General features: G+C 53.7%; 1 protein-coding gene and 1 long non-coding RNA gene across 6 annotated transcripts in view; one reads left to right on the top strand and one right to left on the bottom strand.

Moving 5' to 3' along the window:
• CACNA1C (calcium voltage-gated channel subunit alpha1 C) overlaps positions 1 to 17,327 on the top strand; it is a 459,271-nt gene that overhangs the window by 335,047 nt on the left and 106,897 nt on the right. For 2 of the 3 annotated variants that reach the window (XM_055567698.1, XM_055567691.1), the window contains exons 7-8: positions 5,803 to 5,999; positions 11,825 to 11,928. In XM_055567698.1, the coding sequence (XP_055423673.1) occupies positions 5,803 to 5,999; positions 11,825 to 11,928 (301 nt within the window). Of the gene's footprint in view, positions 1 to 5,802; positions 6,000 to 11,824; positions 11,929 to 12,185; positions 12,290 to 17,327 lie in introns of all 3 variants that reach the window. The other variant, XM_055567708.1, reaches the window with a different exon arrangement.
• Positions 9,501 to 17,135, bottom strand: LOC129643341 (uncharacterized). Of its 3 annotated transcripts, none has more exons than XR_008710245.1 (6): positions 16,716 to 17,135; positions 15,853 to 15,942; positions 14,556 to 14,731; positions 14,356 to 14,419; positions 10,023 to 10,232; positions 9,501 to 9,886 (listed from the first exon to the last, which is right to left on the bottom strand). It is a non-coding gene; the product is annotated as an uncharacterized LOC129643341 (long non-coding RNA). The 3 variants fall into 3 exon arrangements; XR_008710242.1 differs by having other exon boundaries at positions 10,023 to 10,163; XR_008710246.1 differs by lacking the exons at positions 9,501 to 9,886; positions 10,023 to 10,232 and adding an exon at positions 13,875 to 14,003.

The following is a 17,327-nucleotide window of genomic DNA, read 5'->3' as shown; positions in this document are numbered from 1 at the left end:
GGTGGATGGCCAGTCTGGAAACACACTGCTGTCCATCCCTGAGGGTAAACAGACCAGGAAATGTGCCTGCTTCCTCCCAGAAAATGCCCGGATTATTTATCTGATGTTTTATCTCCCCCGCCATCGGGTTCAGAAGAGAATCGGCCCCCACTGCAGAAACTCAGTCAGCCAGGGAGCCCAAGGACAGACCCCAGGGACATGCTCCCAAGGGAAGAGCCCTGCCAGCCACACAGGAAGGGGACCTCGTTGTGCATGGAGCCAGCCCCCCATGGGGAGGGTGCCCAGGACACTGGCTGCAGAGCCAATTCGCCCAGTGCCCTGCACCTAATCCTGGGCTGGTCCAGGGACCCTCATCCCACAGTGGTGGGGGCTCCTTCCACCCACTCGGTGACCAGCGCTGACAAGGAGGGACACATACGGGAACCCGGACACGCTCAGCACAGCCAGAGGGTGGAGGGCCCAAGCCTGCAACTTTTGACCCCAGTCCCCCTTTGCTTTGGAGACGTTGGCATCACCTTTGGAATGGGTGTCTTTTTTTAATTTTAGACTTTGGGTTGAATTCCTGAATTTTTCTGCAAATTGAGATTATGCTAAAGTGCCTGAGTGTCCTTATCTTGGTTTTCTTTTTTTTTTAAGTATTTATTTATTTAAAGTATTTATTTATTTGACTGAGCCAGGTCTTAGTTGCAGCATGTGGGATCTAGTTCCCTGGCCAGGGAATGAACCTGGGCCTTCTGCTTGGGAGCTAAGAGTCTTAGCCACTGGACCACCAGGGAAGTCCCTGTCTTGATTTTCTTAAGGGATTTTACATCCAGTGATTTTTTTACACTTGAGACAGCTCTGTGAGCGTGTAGACGTGAGGAAACCTTGGGTGTCGAATCCACACCGAAAGCTCTGGGCTGCTGGTGGACTGCTTTTCCGCCCCTGGGCTGCCCCTTCCAGTCCCTGAAGACGCAGCCTTTGGAGACACACATTTCCTGATTCTGGAGGCATCTGCAAGGCGCCTTCCTTGTTCCTCAACAGACACATCACCATATGTCCATCCTTTTTGTCTCTGGTTGTCCCATCTGTTTAGTGGTGCTCGAGCCAGGTCACTCTGAATCGCTCTCCCAAGCGCAATAATTACCCCTGAGACTGGAAGAGAGCTGGTTGGCTGAAACCCAGACATGAAATCACTTTCTCTCTATTCACTCCTCAGATTTGGGGCCTCAGAAAGTAAGTGGTTTTGTCTTTGGTCATTTCTCCCTGGAGCCCTTTGCTGGCGTTCTCCCAGAGTCCCTGCTCCTGATGGTGTTAACCACACTTCAAAAATCTCTCTCATTGTCACCTCTATTCTTCTGCCACAGACTTAATTTGGAACTTTCCAGAATGACCCCTCCTCTCTCACTTCTGCTTTGAAATGGGGAGCCCACATGGCTTCAGCTCTTTTTCCAACCTCACGCTTCCATCTTCCTCTCTGGGAATTCACGGCTCTGCAGAAAACCCAACATATCTTCACGTTTAGATTAATTTCCCCTCACCCTCCAGGGCATGTTGCCAGGACCTGCTGATCTGTGTGTGTTCACATTTTCCAAGTGTTCCCTTTAGTGCTTTTTATAGACACCTATTTTTACCAGATTGTTATTGCTCCTTAATTGTTCTCGAATCTTTTTTTTATTATTGTTCAAGACCGATTCAGGATAGCAGAGAGGCACTTGATCCTGCAGACCAACCTTCTGATTTATTTATTAATCATTTATTAATGAGATTGGTCCTCTCTCGTTTATTAATGAGATTGCATCCCCTGGACGCTGTTTTCTTTCTTAATGAGATTGCGTCCCCTGGATGCTGTTTTCTTTCCAGCATCCATTTATAAAGCCCCGAGAGCCGTGCTCCTCCCTTGAGGACACTCGGAACCCACTCTAGCAGCCTTCACCTTTTCCTCATTTCAGTTCTGAGGAATTGGAATGCAAGGAAAGCTATCAGATCAGGGGTCCTAGTGCAAAGATTAGCAGCATCTTTACTGCACTAGAGAGCAAGACCTGAGAAAAAGAAACCCAATTTTCCGCCTATGTTGTTCACCTTCTCTTTTGTCTTATCTTTCATCTTCCCAGCACTTTTGTCACAATGACTGAACATGTCATCATCCCAGAAAGCCATCACTAGACCAGTGGACCCAATAAAATTTACGATCTGTTTGGTTCCTGGGTTTCCGGTTCACTTACTCTCAATTTCTAGGTGCTTGTCATCCACTTTCTTATGCATTCCTTAGGTCTGAGGCTCACTTTTCAGGTTCCACCCTCTTACAGCCTCCCATTACTTAACCTGACATCCAAATTTGCAAAGACTTCAAAAGTTCAGAAGTCACCAAAACAGACCGAAGTTCCTTTCCATGAAGGGGGTCTCCTGGGGGCCAGACCCCAGGGTAAGAAATGGTGCAGACTGTCGTCCCCCATATGATTCAGGGACCAGGGATCCCCTGGGTCGTTGCACACACACCTGACCTGGAGCACCAGGCCTGGAACAAGCCAGGAAGCTGCTCTGCTCACAGCGGCCCCAGCCTGTGGAAGCTGGCCAGCCAGCTGTCCATCGGTGGGCGAGCGGATAAACCCACAGTGACCTGTACGTCCGTGGAAAGGAACAGACCACGAAACAATGATGCCTCGTGAAAAAATATGGACCCAAAGCCACCTAGTGTGATTCCTTCCACATGAAATTGCAAGGCAAGCAGATCCGTAGACAGACGGCAGGTGTGACTGCCGGGGGCTGACTGCAGACGGGGCTCGGAAATTTGGGGTGGTGGAAGCGTTTCCAAATGGGTTTGTGGTAACGGCTGGATGGCTCTATAAATTTACTAAAAATAACTGAGCTGTCCATGCTCACTGATGACTTGTCCGGCATGTAAATTATGTTTCGATGAAGCTGTTGAAAAGAGAGAGAAAGGCAAAAAGCCAAGACGACACAGGCCAGCGTGTGTCTCCAACCGCACAGCTCAATTCATACCCCAAAGGGTCACCCTCAGTGAAGACTTAGGATTAGTATTCCTCTGCTGTCATCCTCTGGGGAGTGAAAAGCTGTAATATGAAGCCACAGACTGAGAAGCAGCCCAGCAGCCAATAGCCTCGACATCGAAGTCCTCACCCCCAATTATTTGGATTTGCCAGAAACCAGAGAGGACCCTGGTGGCCTGGAGTCTCCGAATGAAGGACGACAAGCAAACTTTCTCTCTGGGGGCACATCCTCTCTGCCATTTGAGTTGTTTGCTAGAACGAAGGTCTGTTCTGTCTATCCCTGTTTCTTTCTACAAGCCCAAGACGATGCCCTTAATTTCTCAGAGTTCTGCAAATTCCATGCCGTTACCTCTCGCAACTGGGACCAAGACTCTCAGTATTTTACCAAAATGGAAATTCTCAGCTCAGCCAAGTCTAGTTCAATCCACCAGTGACCTCTGCATGAAAAATAGCCTAACTCACTGATTTCCTGGCACCTCTTCCTAGAGCATGGAATTAGCCTGAGCACAGCCTGCAGCCATGGGAGATGTTAAGCTGTTTCCTGGAAACGCCAAGAGGGCTCCATACGGGGGAGCATTCTTCCCATCCCCCATGGCCGCTCTGTCCTGAGTAGAGGTCCAGACGGTTTTTCTCTCCTGAAGACACTGGAGAAAAGGGCAGGAGGCAAGATTCCACGTGTCATGACCACGCAAAATACTGCAGTGGTGTTGTTCCTAGGGGCTGGGATAATGCTCTGTGAAAGTGAAAGGGAAGTCACTCAGTCGTGTCCAAGTCTTTGCGACCCCATGGACTATAGCCTACCAGGCTCCTCAGTCCATGAAATTTTCCAGGCAAGAGTACTGGAGTGGGTTGCCATTTCCTTCTCCAGGGGATCTTCCCAACCCAGGGATCAAACCCGGGTCTCCTGCACTGCAGGCAGACGCTTTACCATCTGAGCCACCAGGGAAGCATAATGCTCTGTAGGGGTTACTTTTTGCCTTCAGAATTTGTTCTCCGTCCTTCATCAAGAAGGCATCCTCTGCTGTAGAGTGACCTGCACCCCTGGTGAAGCAGCATGTTACATGCTGCATGGACCTGTGGAGAGTCAGAAAGTGTCACTGGGCAGGATCTCTGGCCAATTACGTGAAAGAACCTTCCCATCAACAATACTGAGGGATCCTGAGAAAATTATAATTGAAAAAGACACATGTACCCCAAAGTTCATTGCTGCACTGTTTACAATAGCTAGATCATGGAAGAAATCTAGATGTCCATCGACAGATGAATAAATAAAGCAGCTGTGGTACATTTATACAATGGAATATTATTCAACCATAAAATGGAATGCATTTGAGTCAGTTCTAATGAGGTGGATGAACCTAGAGCTTATTCTACAGAGTGAAGTCAGAAAGAGGAAGACAAATATCATATATTAACATATGTCTATATGGGATCTATAAATGGTACTGATGAACCTATTTGCAGGGCAGCTGTGGAAATGCCGACATAGAGACAGACTTGTGGATACAGGGGAGGAAGGAGAGGGCAGGGCAAATGGAGAGAGTAGCATGTAAACATAGACACTGCTGCTGCTAAGTCACTTCAGTCGTGTCCGACTCTGTGCGACCCCATAGACAGCAGCCCACCAGGCTCCCCCATCCCTGGGATTCTCCAGGCAAGAACACTGGAGTGGGTTGCCATTTCCTTCTCCAATGCATGAAAGTAGCATACGTAAAATAGATGGCCTGTGGGAATTTGCTGTGTGACACAGGGAGCTCAAACTGGGGCTCTATGACAACTTAGAGTGGTGGTATGGGGTGGCCGGTGGGAGGGAGGTTCAAGAGGGAGGGGACATACGTATGCCTATGGCTGATTCATCTTGATATATGGCAGAAAACAATACAATATTTTAAAGCAATTATCCTTCAGTTAAAAATAAATAAATTTTTTTTAAACATACTGGGCAGGTGGGATGAATTGGGAAATTGGGAATGATTGACATGTACACTATTAATACTATGTATATAATAGATAACTAATGAGAACTTAGTGCTCTGTGGTGATGTATATGGGAAGGAATCCCAAAAAGGTATGTATGTATACCTATGGCTGATTGGAGAAGGAAATGGCAGCCCACTCCAATGTTCTTGCCTGGAGAATCCCAGGGACGGGGAAGCCTGGTGGGCTGCTGTCTATGGGGTCGCACAGAGTCAGACACGACTGAAGCGACTTAGCAGTAGCAGCATAGCTGATTCATTTTGCTGAACAGCAGAAATTAACATAGCAGTGTAAAGCAACTATACTCTAATAAAAATTGTTGGGTTGGCCAAAAATTTCCACAATATCCTACAGAAAAACCTGAGCGATCTTTCTGGCCTACCCAATAATTTTTTGAAAAAACCCACAATGCCCTCACCCTAAACTCTGGCATTCCCACAGAAATGTCTGCAGATACTTGAGCACGAAAAACAGAAGTTAAGGCCTCCCCTCTGCGTTCCAGGATGCTTTTACTCAGAGTGGTAGCCTCATAGTCATGTCTTTCTTGGCCGTTTGACGGGCAGCCTCGCCTCTGTCTTTGAAGTCAATACAGGTTAAATACAGTTTTACAACACTCAGCTGAAAGCACTGACCTTCTGGATTGACGACAGCCTGAATGAAGACCTAGGGCTGTGTGTGTTCGCTTGTGTACGGGGCGCTGCTGTGACTGTGCTCTGCGCTGTCGCTGCTGGGTTCTTTGCCATCCCACCCACTGATTTTCTAACTTCTCTCTTCTTTCTCTGCCCATCCCTCTCCCCCACCCCCGCTTCTTCATCTCTTCCCTTGGCCACTTGAGATGTCCCAGCAGAAGACGACCCCTCGCCCTGTGCCCTGGAGACAGGTCACGGGCGGCAGTGCCAGAATGGCACGGTGTGCAAACCAGGCTGGGATGGGCCCAAGCACGGCATCACCAATTTCGACAACTTCGCCTTCGCCATGCTGACTGTGTTCCAGTGCATCACCATGGAGGGCTGGACCGATGTCCTCTACTGGGTACGTGCCGGGGCGGGTGGGGCGGGGAGCATCCGCCTTCCAGGGACGTGCAGTCACACGCACACCGGGAGGAGTGAGAACCTTGATTTCTTCCAGGTCTTGCCTGAGAAACAAACCCCATGAGCCTCTCTCTGCTCACCAGCCCAAGAAAAGCGTCACCTCTCATTTGTCCTCCACAGTGGGAAGTACGGGCACACAGCCCATTGGGGATACGGCCGACCCGACACAAGGGTCCTCCTGTAGGGCTTCTCCCGCCCCGTGCGTGTCCTGCCCGTGTCCCCAAGGGAGCGGGAGGGCACACGTTCAATTTCTAGGGCTAAAGAGAAAACTCAGGCCTGGTCTTCAAAGAGGAAAGCATTTTTATTGAATTGTGCAGCATCGCAGCATTCTATTGTGTTTTACTTCTCATGTTGATCTTCCCTCGTTATATCAGATAGTCCATTAGACAAACGCATAGCCAGCCTCTTCACTCCTGACAGAATGCTCTGCTGGTCATGTGATGCGTATTCAGAAATGCCACTTCTCAAGTGCCAACCAATCAGCAGTAGATCTCCTTTTACCTTAAAGATGCCCTTTTATCAGCCAGCAGCCAACACGACTTTGCCAGCGTCCGAGCTGTCGAGGGGCAGGTTTTCGTGCAGCCTGCCCCACAGGCAAACACACCATATTTGATCTGTCTTCATTCTGGCAGTCAAGTCCATTATTTGTAAAAAAAAAAAAAAAAACAGAAAATGTCATTCTTTGTAGGATCTCTTACTTCTACGTGAGAACTGACTTGCCAGAGCCTAGCGCTGCACTCCAGTGTTTGGGCAGAAAATGCTTGTTGTCAGGCTTGAGAAAACCATCGCGCCCAGAGTTTTGCAAATAATCAAGTGGATTTGGCTGCCCTGAAAACAGTCTAAGAGGCTGTTCGGGGAGGGAGGGATGCCAGGCTGCCAGACTGGGAAGAACCAGAGCCAGGAGAGGTGTCCACCTCCGCCCCAACCAGGAGGAGGAGTTCTGGAACCTCTCAGAGATGCTCTGCACACTGTGGGCATTGTGACCGCTAAACTGTTTTCAACAATTCAGAAGCCCTTTTCTCCCAGTTTCTGGGGGCAGACTGAGACCCTGCACTGCCGTGAAACGTGTGCCTCTCTTCATAGAACCAGTTTAAGCTTGCCTGTGTGCCTGGAACCCCACCAGTGATATTCAGTGTTCCCTGCTTGATAGGGGGTGCCTGGAGTCCTGAGGATTCAGACACAATTACATCCAACTCAGGGCAGGGAAACCAGCTAGACTGCACGAACAAGGGCGGTGCTGCGGGAGCGGTAGAGCGGTCATGCAGCTTCACTCTCAGAAAGACACAGGTCTCATCGCCTCTCCCTCCAACTGAGATGAACATTGGCACTCATGTCCCAGGCCCATACTCAGTAAGAACTTGGTTTTGAATAATTTGTGAGACAAAGGGAGATGAGCTTACTCTATCCGGGCAAGTTTAATTTCTTTTAGCAAAGCAGATAGAATTCAGAAAGTATAATTTCTTTTAGCAAAGCAGATAGAATTCAGAAGTGGCCCTAAGAAGTCCTTCTACCTTGGGTGGGTCCCTCTGGCCAGCCAAAGACAGAGACGTCCTCTGCCAACGGGCATCGCAGGACACGTGGTCGTGTGGGACTGGGCTCGGGGGCCTCACCATACGAGCTCCAAACCCAGGCCCTACGTTGCCATGGAAACACCTCTCATGGCATCAAATTGAGGGCAGGACGGCAGTGGGTGGGTGGGTGGGGGTGGGGGAATAGGTATAATTTACTTTGCTGATGGCCTGATGTATTTTTGTGATCCTCGTTCATCCCTCCCTCCTGCTTCCCACCCCCCCAGCCAGATGTGGTCCAAGGAGGTGCTGTCGCAGTGACAGCCAGAGTGGGGGTTGAGAGGAGCTCGCCCAGCAACCAGCAATTTTCAACAGCTGTGTTGTGCCTTCCCCCTCTTCCCCCTCCAGTGCGGGGAGGTGGTGATGAGCTTGGGCAGGGCATGGCAGTGTCAGAGGTGGGGACAGTCCCCAGCCCATGGGACAGCCTTCCCCTGACCTTCCCAGCACCTTCCTAAGTGACTGAGCTATGTGTGCATGTGTGTGTGTGTGTGCGGGCACACATGTGCATGTGTGTGCACATACACACACACACACCCCTGAAGGCGAAAGGGAACCTCCTGGTAGGTATTTTGAGGGAGGCCCCTCCTAGCCCAGAGCGCCTGCCTGCCTGCTCACTCTCTGCTTCTGTACTCTCTCTGGTTGCTCCTCCTTCCTCTCCTCAGGCTCCTTCTCCAACACCCACAGACTCTCACACCCCTCTTTGCTTTCCTATAAAACATGGAGCCCTCTAAGCAGGGAGGGGCCCGCTCCCCCACCCAGTGCAGCCGGGGGACAGACGCCAAGGGTCGGCCGGGGGACAGATGCTGAGGGTCCAGCCAGGTGACAGACTCCAAGGGTCCAGCTGGTGGACAGACGCCGAGGACCAGCCAAGGGACAGACACTGAGGGCCCAGCCCCAGCACCTGCAGGAGCTCCCGGAGGTCCCCACGCCCTGTGTCTATGGAGGGCAGGGCACAGGGCATCTGCAGGGAGGCATGAGCGTCCCCTGAGCCCCAAGCAGGGCTCCGAGCAGGATTTTGGACACCTTGCACTTGAGGACTCTCAGCACCTCAGCAACTGTCCATGAAGGGGATTCTGTTGACCTCTGCCCATGAGGCCCTCTGCCCGGGCCCCCAGACTCTGCTTCCCGTGTGACACAGGACAGCCATCTGGCCTGTGTCCTGGCCTCACCTCCTCCACCAGCACTCATCCCCCCTCCACTTCCTGACACCTCCTGTTTTCCCCAGTTGGTTTCTCCCTGACCAATTCTTCCGCTGATTTTTAAGAATTAAAGATTCAGCTTAAAACTAAAATTAAAAGGACTTCCTCATGAGAAATCACAAAAAGGAAAGATGTGTCTTTGGGAGCTTCTGCCTCAGTTTGGCTCCAGCAGGAATGAAAGCGTAAGGTTTTAACTTTGCATAAGTCAGTTTTCAGCTCCACACTCACACATGTGGACATGCTGGGAGGACATTCCTCACACACATGCACTGACACACATACATGCACGCACATACACATGCATGTGCATGCATACACACACACATATATGCACACACATGCACACATATACCCATAGATACACACTCGCACATGCATACACATACGCACACGCATATATATACATACACACACGAGTGCACGTGCACACACATATATGTACGCACCATGGCCACTGATCTCTGGCCTCGGCGATGCTGAAATATCCCTGGTTTATGAGGAAGGCCTTTTCCCTCCAAGCAGGTAGGTGTCCAGCGAGCAGAGCTGGGGAGCTGAGCTCTACCAATGACCAGAGAGCCGCTCAGGGTGAAAAGTGGATAAGAGTCTTCATCACCCAGATACGGCACCTGGCTCTAACAGGGATCAGATAGAGAAGGTGTCAGGGTCCCTGGTACGCCCAGCCCTGAACCCTGAGTCTACCCTAGGTAGGGCATTACTGCTCAGCACCCACGCAGCTTTAAACAGAGAATCTGTTACCTAAACAATAAACTCCTGGTTTATAAACATATTAAGAAGGGAATTCTCATCTCTCAAAGCTGTAATTTGTTTACTTATTAGGTTTTGTTTTATTCATTTCACTGGCATTAGGCAAGTTCTTATTACTCAGTAATTCAATTGAACACACATTTAGTGAGCATTTACAGGGCCCCCAGGCCTGCGCTCGAGGAGTTTGGGTCTAATTGGAGAGACGTGGACACAGAAATGTGGCTCCCACGCAGGACCCAGCGAGAGCAGGGAGGGCTTCCTGGAGGAGGCAGGGTTTCGCTGGCCCGTCAGTTTCACTGAGTGGGGAGCAAGAGAGAAGGAAAAGCCAGCTTTGCACCAGTTTAGAGACTGGACAGAACCGTGCTCTGGGCTCCCCACACATCCAAGAACCAGCCCAGCCCCCTGTGATCTCACCAAGCACCAGAGGCCCACCTGGGACAGCAAGGTCCACAGGCCTCCACTCCACGCCCCACTCAGTGGGGGTCCCGGCCGAGTCCTGGAGAAGCTGGTTTTGTCGGTCTCTGGGAGTGGTGGGCCTGTGGCAGATCCACACCATCTGGGCCTTCCTAGTGCCTGAGCAGGCACAGAGGGGCAGGAGGGGTCAGGTGAGACGGTCCTCTGACTTGCTGCTCCCCCAGTGACCTGTGGGTGGACCCCATGTCCCACAGACAAGGTGACACGGGTCAGGGTTTCATCTGGCCACCACTCTGGGCATTGGCTTTCAGGGCAGAGCTAACCCCGCCCTCTGATAACAATCCCCATAATGCGCTATGATTTTAAAGGCTGCACCTCCTGCCTGCGATGGCAGGTGACAGCCTCCCATGCTCCCCAAACTGCCCAGCCCTTGGGGACCACAAGGCCTTGGATAGGGCACCAGACCCAAAAGGTCCCCTGGAGTCAGCTGGGGTGGAGAGAGGCCCCCAGAAGATGGGGCTGGAGTCAACAGTCCTCCTATGTTTTCTTCCGGGGGAAACGTGATGTTGGATTTGAAGGTTCGAGGTATGGTTCCCTCCAGGAATTAGATGTGGGAGGAGAGGAGGCGTGTGTTTCAGCAAAACCTGGTTACTGGTGAGGTCCCGGCTGAGGGGCTGCAGATGTTGGACCCAGGAGGGCCTCTCTGCACACCCACCCGACAGGGGCTCAGGGAACAGCTGGCTTCAGAGTCTGAGCAGACCTGTCCTTTTTCACCTCTAAGTAAGGGTGTCAGCAATCTGGGTCATTCTTTAAAATATGGCTTTATTTATTCTTCTCTCCTGAATAGCTCCGCACGGACTGACTGAAGCCATCCGTCTCCTGCTCCCGCACTGCCCTACTTCAGGCCGCCCCAGAGCAGGGGGCCCAGAGCTAAGGTGGGGGTGCGAGGGGGTGCAGAGAGTCACAGCCTCTGTCCTGCCATTGCTTTGAAGGCTGGGCTGTGGACCAGCGGGTCTCAAGCCTAAGACACATCAGATGCACCCGGGGCTTATGAGAACCTGGGACGTCAGGCGCCCCCAGTGTGGGTGCAGGGCCAAGGGGTGAGGCTCCAAACTAGTCCCCAGGTCCCCAGGGAGGGCGACACTGCTGGCCCTGGGCCTCACCTGCAAAACCACAGATGCAGGTCATTCAGGAAGCCTATGCCCTGAGGGATTTTGGAAACCCAGGGATGTGGACCTCCCACGGGGTCTCCGTTGGCTCATGTTTGCCAGAGCTGCTCCCTGAGCACCAACCCCGAACCACCGTCCTCCCGGCCCGTGGCCTCTGAAGCCAGTGACACAGTGTGGTCATCAGCACTCATCCATCCAGTCCCCTGGGTCACTCCCTGAGGAAGGCGTCTCCCCATGTGACCCCAAAGCCTCCACCCCAGCTTGTCTGCGAGAGCTGAGGCCAGGCCGCAGTGACCGTATAAACCCAAGTGAGCAGAAACCATCTCTTAGGGAAGAAAGCACTTTGGAGGTGACCCAGCTTCTTAGACGAGTGAACAGAAAATATTGGAAGGAAATTCTGTTCCCCCGAAAATAAAAGGGCAGAGACAGCTGGGCAAGGTCCCCACCCGCCCCGAGGCAGAGCCGCCACGGTCCTTCCCGCTTAGGTCAAGGTCACAGGGTGTTAGAGTCAAGGTGGCGCTGGGCGACAGTGGTTTCCCCCAATCTCTGCTCCTCCCTCCTGGCCTCTGCTCCTCCCTACTGGCCTCCCTGCCTCCTTGCTGTGAACTCACTCCTGCTTCTCTCTCTCCTCACTATCCTTGGTCTTTCCAGATGCAGGACGCTATGGGCTACGAGTTACCCTGGGTGTATTTTGTCAGTCTGGTCATCTTCGGATCCTTCTTCGTTCTAAATCTGGTTCTTGGTGTGTTGAGCGGGTAAGCTGAGTGTTTCTGTCTCCTCGTCACGACGCAGCTGAGCAAGGCCCCAGGCCCCGTGTACCCGTCACCAGGCCCAGGAGAACAGAAACTGTCTCGCTTCAGCCGCACGTGCGGACCGCTGGCTGGGCAGGCCGCTTGGCCTCTGGTGACCTGGAGGCCCCGGTCCCAGAGCCGTCCGGTGGCACCGGGCCCGGGGTGGCGGGCCGTGCTCGGCTGCTCCCGGAGCTACACTAACTCTGACCCCGTTCTTCCAGGTCAATGATGCCGTGGGAAGGGACTGGCCCTGGATCTATTTTGTCACATTAATCATCATAGGTTCATTCTTTGTTCTTAACTTGGTTCTCGGTGTCCTTAGCGGGTAAGCAGGACCAAGCAAGAAGGTCTCGACTTTTCCATTTACCTCATTTTACTCTTTCTGCTCTTCCTGGCTCTATTCTTCTGGCTCTGATGAATCTGGGACATGGGCCAGCCCGGGAGCCTTAAAGTGAATGTCCTTGGCCTGGCTGGACAGAGGTCAGAGGCACAGGGAGGAGCCCCCCTGGTTTGGGCTGCAGTGAGAGGTACCCAGGCCCATCTGTCTGCTGCCAGCCCTGCCCACACCAGGCTGGACTGTCCAGGTGGGCAGGATGCTTCTCCAGGGACCTCGGGGGCATCTGGGCCCCTTGGTTTGGCAGAGGAATTGGAGGAAGATTCGTGGGCCGTCTACTCTGGCCCTCGTAGCAGCCTAGCAGATGGGCACCTGGGCCATCTGTCCAGCCTCCGTCTAGGATCACTGGTGGTGAGGACTCAGGCCCTCTTTACCCGTGCTGACTGGGCCAGGAGTTCGAGCTAAAATGCAAATAAACCAAACAGACCGAGATTCCCCTTCTCCTTGGCTCTGATCGCAGCCTGGGCTGCCCCGTCTGTGTCCCCCTCGGAAAGGAAGAGCACTCAGCTGTTTAAAGTTCCCGATTACAGGAGGACAGAGGAGACCGAGCACGTTTTCCTTCAACTTTTTCTGCCCAGCTCCAATACGAAGCCCTCCTAGTTTCAGCCTTGGTACAGATGAAGTTAAAAAGCGGTCGAGGCAGCAGGTGGGGGGCCCTAGGAGCCCTGGGCAGTCACCCCTGCCCCACAGCCCCACTGGACATCTAGGCTCCGTTTGTTCTTTCCAAGCCTAAGCCAGCCACGCCAAGGCCACCCCTGAAGGCTCCCGTGACTCTCTGCTCCTGCACCACCTGGGGGAGGGGCCACTGCTTCACAGCCTTTCCTCCGTCTCTGGGGATGTGTGTATCGGGAAGAGTCGGCCAAGGAGGAGGACGTCCCCCCTCTCCTGCCACAGTCCAAGGCCCCACAGGAGTGTCAGGGTCGGCCCTGGAAGTGGGGAAGGGACAGGGTCCATCCTGACCTCACCCCTCCCCAGCAGGAGGGCCATCAGAGGCCCCGTCACACTGGCCACACAGTGGAGGGTCCAGCACCCTCCGTCAGTGTGACAGCAAAGCACAGGACATTGGGTGCCCCCATCAGCTGCCTGGAGGGTGGAAGGGCTTCCATTTTTGTGTCCAACACAAGAAAATGGCCTGTTTAGAGGGGGTCGTCAGGGAGAGGGTTGGAAAAGTCAAACTCATCACCTCTCAGGGCAGAAATGCGGCTGCTCCGGTGCTGGCCTTCCTGGAGGCAGGAGGTTCTTAATGTCGCTCACCTAGCTGACAAAGCAGGGACCGTGACCCCAGCCCCTCGGTCACCGTGACGGCGGTGCGTGGCCGTTTACGTCAGCTCCTTGGCGGGCAGCAGGCGCTCAGCAGCGGCGCCATCCCTGCGGCAATGCTGTTCCTACCGGGGTCGCTGTTTGCTCGGTGCTGTAGGAGCTGGACAACTGAGCGGGGCCATCCCAGGTTAGACATGCTGCTCTCTGCTTCCAGGGACGAGGGAAGGGCCCCTGAAGAGCCGTGTGGCTTGGAGGGGTCCCCTCGCTGGTCAGTGTCTGCACGAGGCCCTGTCCCATCTCCCCGTCACTGCCCGCAGACGAACGTTGAGTGAGCTGGGCCTGTGATGTGCCAACTTCTCAACCTGGGTAAAGGTGGCTCCACGTCCTCCCCCCAGAGATTAGGAGCAGGTCTGAGCAGTGAAGTCCCCCCAAAAATCTGCAGCGGAGGCTGAGGCGTCGACCTTGAAGCCCCCTCGAGCAGGGGTCTGCCTGGTCGTGCTCGGCCCCCCGAGGGGCACTCCTCCCCAGAGGTCAAAGTGGAGTCGGCTGGCGGCAGTGCTAGGGGCAGGCAGACTGGCCTTAAAGGATGGGTCTCAGCCCAGGCCCATGGGATTCTGGAACCCAGATCCACTCTCCTCCTGGGAGCTCAGGCCTCGATCGGTGTCCCCAGACCCCTCCCCACCCCAGCCCCCCAACACTGCTGCACCTCCCAAGCTTCCTGGGCCCCAGACACTCACTTTGCCTGGACGCGGAGTGTCTGCAGGAGAGCAGCTCCCCTTCCTGGCTCATCCAGAGGATTGGCTGCCCAAAGAGAAGCCCAGAACCAGACTGTTATTGACTGAGCCTGTGTGGCAGTGACCCCGTCTCAACCAGTCAGGATAGCAATGTGCTAGTTCCCCCACCACTCCCCCCAAATCACAACCATATGCCCGCTCACCCCATGGCCAGCCTCCTGGAGTGCTTGGAAATGTCCAGGAGCTCACCGCGAAGCCCCTTCTTGGGTCGGTGTCCACTGTGAGGAGTTTGTTTGCAGGCTTCAGGCTTGGCGTCCTTGGTGGATCTGCTCACGTGCTGCCAACGCTGCCCCGAGAGCTGATGCAGAGCACATGTCCACTCCACAGGGAAGAAAAGTGAGCTTTATATGTGGAAACTTCCCCAGTTCTCACAGGTGGGGCCTGGAGGATCAGGATTTAACCCCCACATGTGGACCCACGACCTCTGCTCCCATCCCCCACGCTCCACCATCTCCAAGCCCATCAGCCTGGTTAATCCCATGACTCCAAATTATGGCCAAGATGCAGCAGGGAGAGGCCACCTATGGGCAGATGGGGGGCCAGACCAAGGACCAAGGGTCCTGGAGGAAGCTGGAGAACCCCTGCCCTGAGGACCTCAGGCAGTCCTGAGCTGGAGGCCGGCAGCTGGTAAATGTAACAGCCCTTGAGGGAGAACAGACCCTCCACCACCCATGCAGCTCTGCCATCTCGAAGTGTTTGGAGCTGGTGGCTGGGACCCTGAGTCCATCAGTTAAGGATATTGTCCTTTCAGAGCCCAGCAGGGTGACTCATCCTGGTATATTCCTCCCTGCAGTCATGAAGGAAGGGCTCAGGGCGCTTGGGGTCTCCTGCTCAGGAAGGCAGGAAAGCAACTCTGGAAAGCCTCCATTTTAAACGTGGAAGTCAGAGATTTTGGTCACTGGAGGGTTGGGCATCCTTTGTCTGGAAACCTATTCCTGCTGAGGCCAGATGGATCCATGTAGCTATCCATCTTGTGGATCTTTTCAAAATGCTTCCACGTTCGTAACCTGTTGATCCTCATAAGTCTCAGAACCTCCAGAAATCTCGCCTCCCGCCCATTAGAACAGTGACCGCAACCACAAGATTCTGGAAACTGCACTAGAAGTTGCAATAGAGTGAAAGTCACTGGACCGTGGATTCTGGTCACTTTGTGGTTTTAAGTTGTTGCAAACAGAGAAGACGTATGTCTTCAGGTGACAAGGGGCCTGGGGTCTCTTAGAGGGTGGGCGCCCAGCTCTTATTCCGCCGGGAGATAAGGCAGAGGGCCTGAGGGTGCAATGGGCACATTGTGACATGGAAACAGCCCTGACCACCAGCCACAGTTAAGACCCACGTCAAGAAGAAGCAGAAGCGCCAGACAAGCTGCCTTGCAGCTGGAGTGGAGGTGATGCTCACAACTCCCAGCAGGGTTGGTCCAACACTGAATTCGTGAACACTCACCTCTGTTCTTCGGGGGAAATACTGGGTTAGGTTCCTGTGAGCCTCTGGGCACAGCCTTGTCATCAGGACACAAGTTGTTGTTATGTGCATCTACGTGAAGGCACCTTGTTTAAGGCATAGTGTTGGTTCGTTCACACCACACTCTCAGCCCACAGCTTATAACTCAGGCCTGGATGGAGCTTGTCAGACACTTGAACATTCCCTGGAGGCACCTCCCAGCCCTCAAGCACATAGGGTCATAGACCGCATAGCAGCTTCGTGCTTAGAGGACATTTAATCAGAAAAATCACAACAAAAAGCACGAAATGCGGGAGACATGGCATCAGATGGGCTGTAAAAAGGCCCTCGTTTGCAGTATGAGCTGCACCCAGGAGGTAGAAGCCCCTTGTCTGACCTCGGCCGGGACCATGACCCCAGATCCCGCCTTTCCACATGTCTGCAGTGACCACAGTCTCACCATGGATGGCATGACTAACAAGGCTTAGAGAGGAGACAGGTCTACAGACGCAGAGTCCATAGGTGATGAGGACTGGCTACACCGGTCATCACAAGGCCTCGAGCCCAAGCCATGGCACCAACAGACCTTCCGCATGCACCACTGGGAGCTGTGCAAACCGCACACCCAGAGTGGGCTCTCTACCACATCTGTGCCATCAGCCACTGCGGGCACAGGACGTGCCCCTGCCTTCAGACAGATGCCCCATGACTGACCCAGCAGTGTGAGATATCAGAAAGGAGATGAAGAGAGCCAGGTGCTTCCGTCCTGCAAGTCCCCTATGGCGTGAGGCCTGGAGGGGGAACCCCATCCCTCCATGTGCCCTAAAACCCTTGAGGACCTGGCCATGCTGCTTCTCCTCGCTCACCTCACCCCCAGGAAAACTTATTTCCTCATCTCCTGGGGATGTCTGTGTGGTTCCCAGAGGTCTCGGGTATGGATGGCAAGCTTCCACTCTGAAGAGCAGATGTCACCATACATGACTGGGTCAGCTCACGGCTCCAGGAGGAGGAAGACCGTAGCTACTCAGTCCCCTACACCCCAAGCCTGCTGCACAAGGAACAGAGCTCCCAAGGGTGGGAGGTGGGGTGGAAGGATGGTCAAGGGGGCCTGGAGTTGCAGTCTTGGGAGGGGGCGCTCTGTGAAGTGACTCCAGGCAGCGAGCCCACAAGCCGGAGAGGAGTGGTGGGTGGGAGGGCTGGGGCCTCTCTCCAGGCCCCTCCCCAACAGCAGGAGCTGAGGCCTCCCTCCACGTGGTCAGCGGGCAGCCGGGCCCCTTTTACCCGGGGAAGGTAGGGGAGGTGCCAGCAGCTGGCAGGAAGCCCAGGAAGAGCAAGTTCAATCAGGCTGGAATTGGATTCAATCAGAGTGAAGGAGAACATCCCGTCCCAATCAGAGCATCATCAAAGCGGCAGTTGGCAAGAATTAGGAGCCCACGTCTCTCAACAGATATGTCCCCAGACCGTCCCAGCCCTACCCC

This window comes from Bubalus kerabau, chromosome 1 (genome assembly GCF_029407905.1).
Source record: "Bubalus kerabau isolate K-KA32 ecotype Philippines breed swamp buffalo chromosome 1, PCC_UOA_SB_1v2, whole genome shotgun sequence".
In the NCBI taxonomy this organism is placed as follows: domain Eukaryota; kingdom Metazoa; phylum Chordata; class Mammalia; order Artiodactyla; family Bovidae; genus Bubalus; species Bubalus kerabau.
Note: the sequence above shows the minus strand (reverse complement) of the source record. Positions and strands in the feature narration are given on the sequence as shown.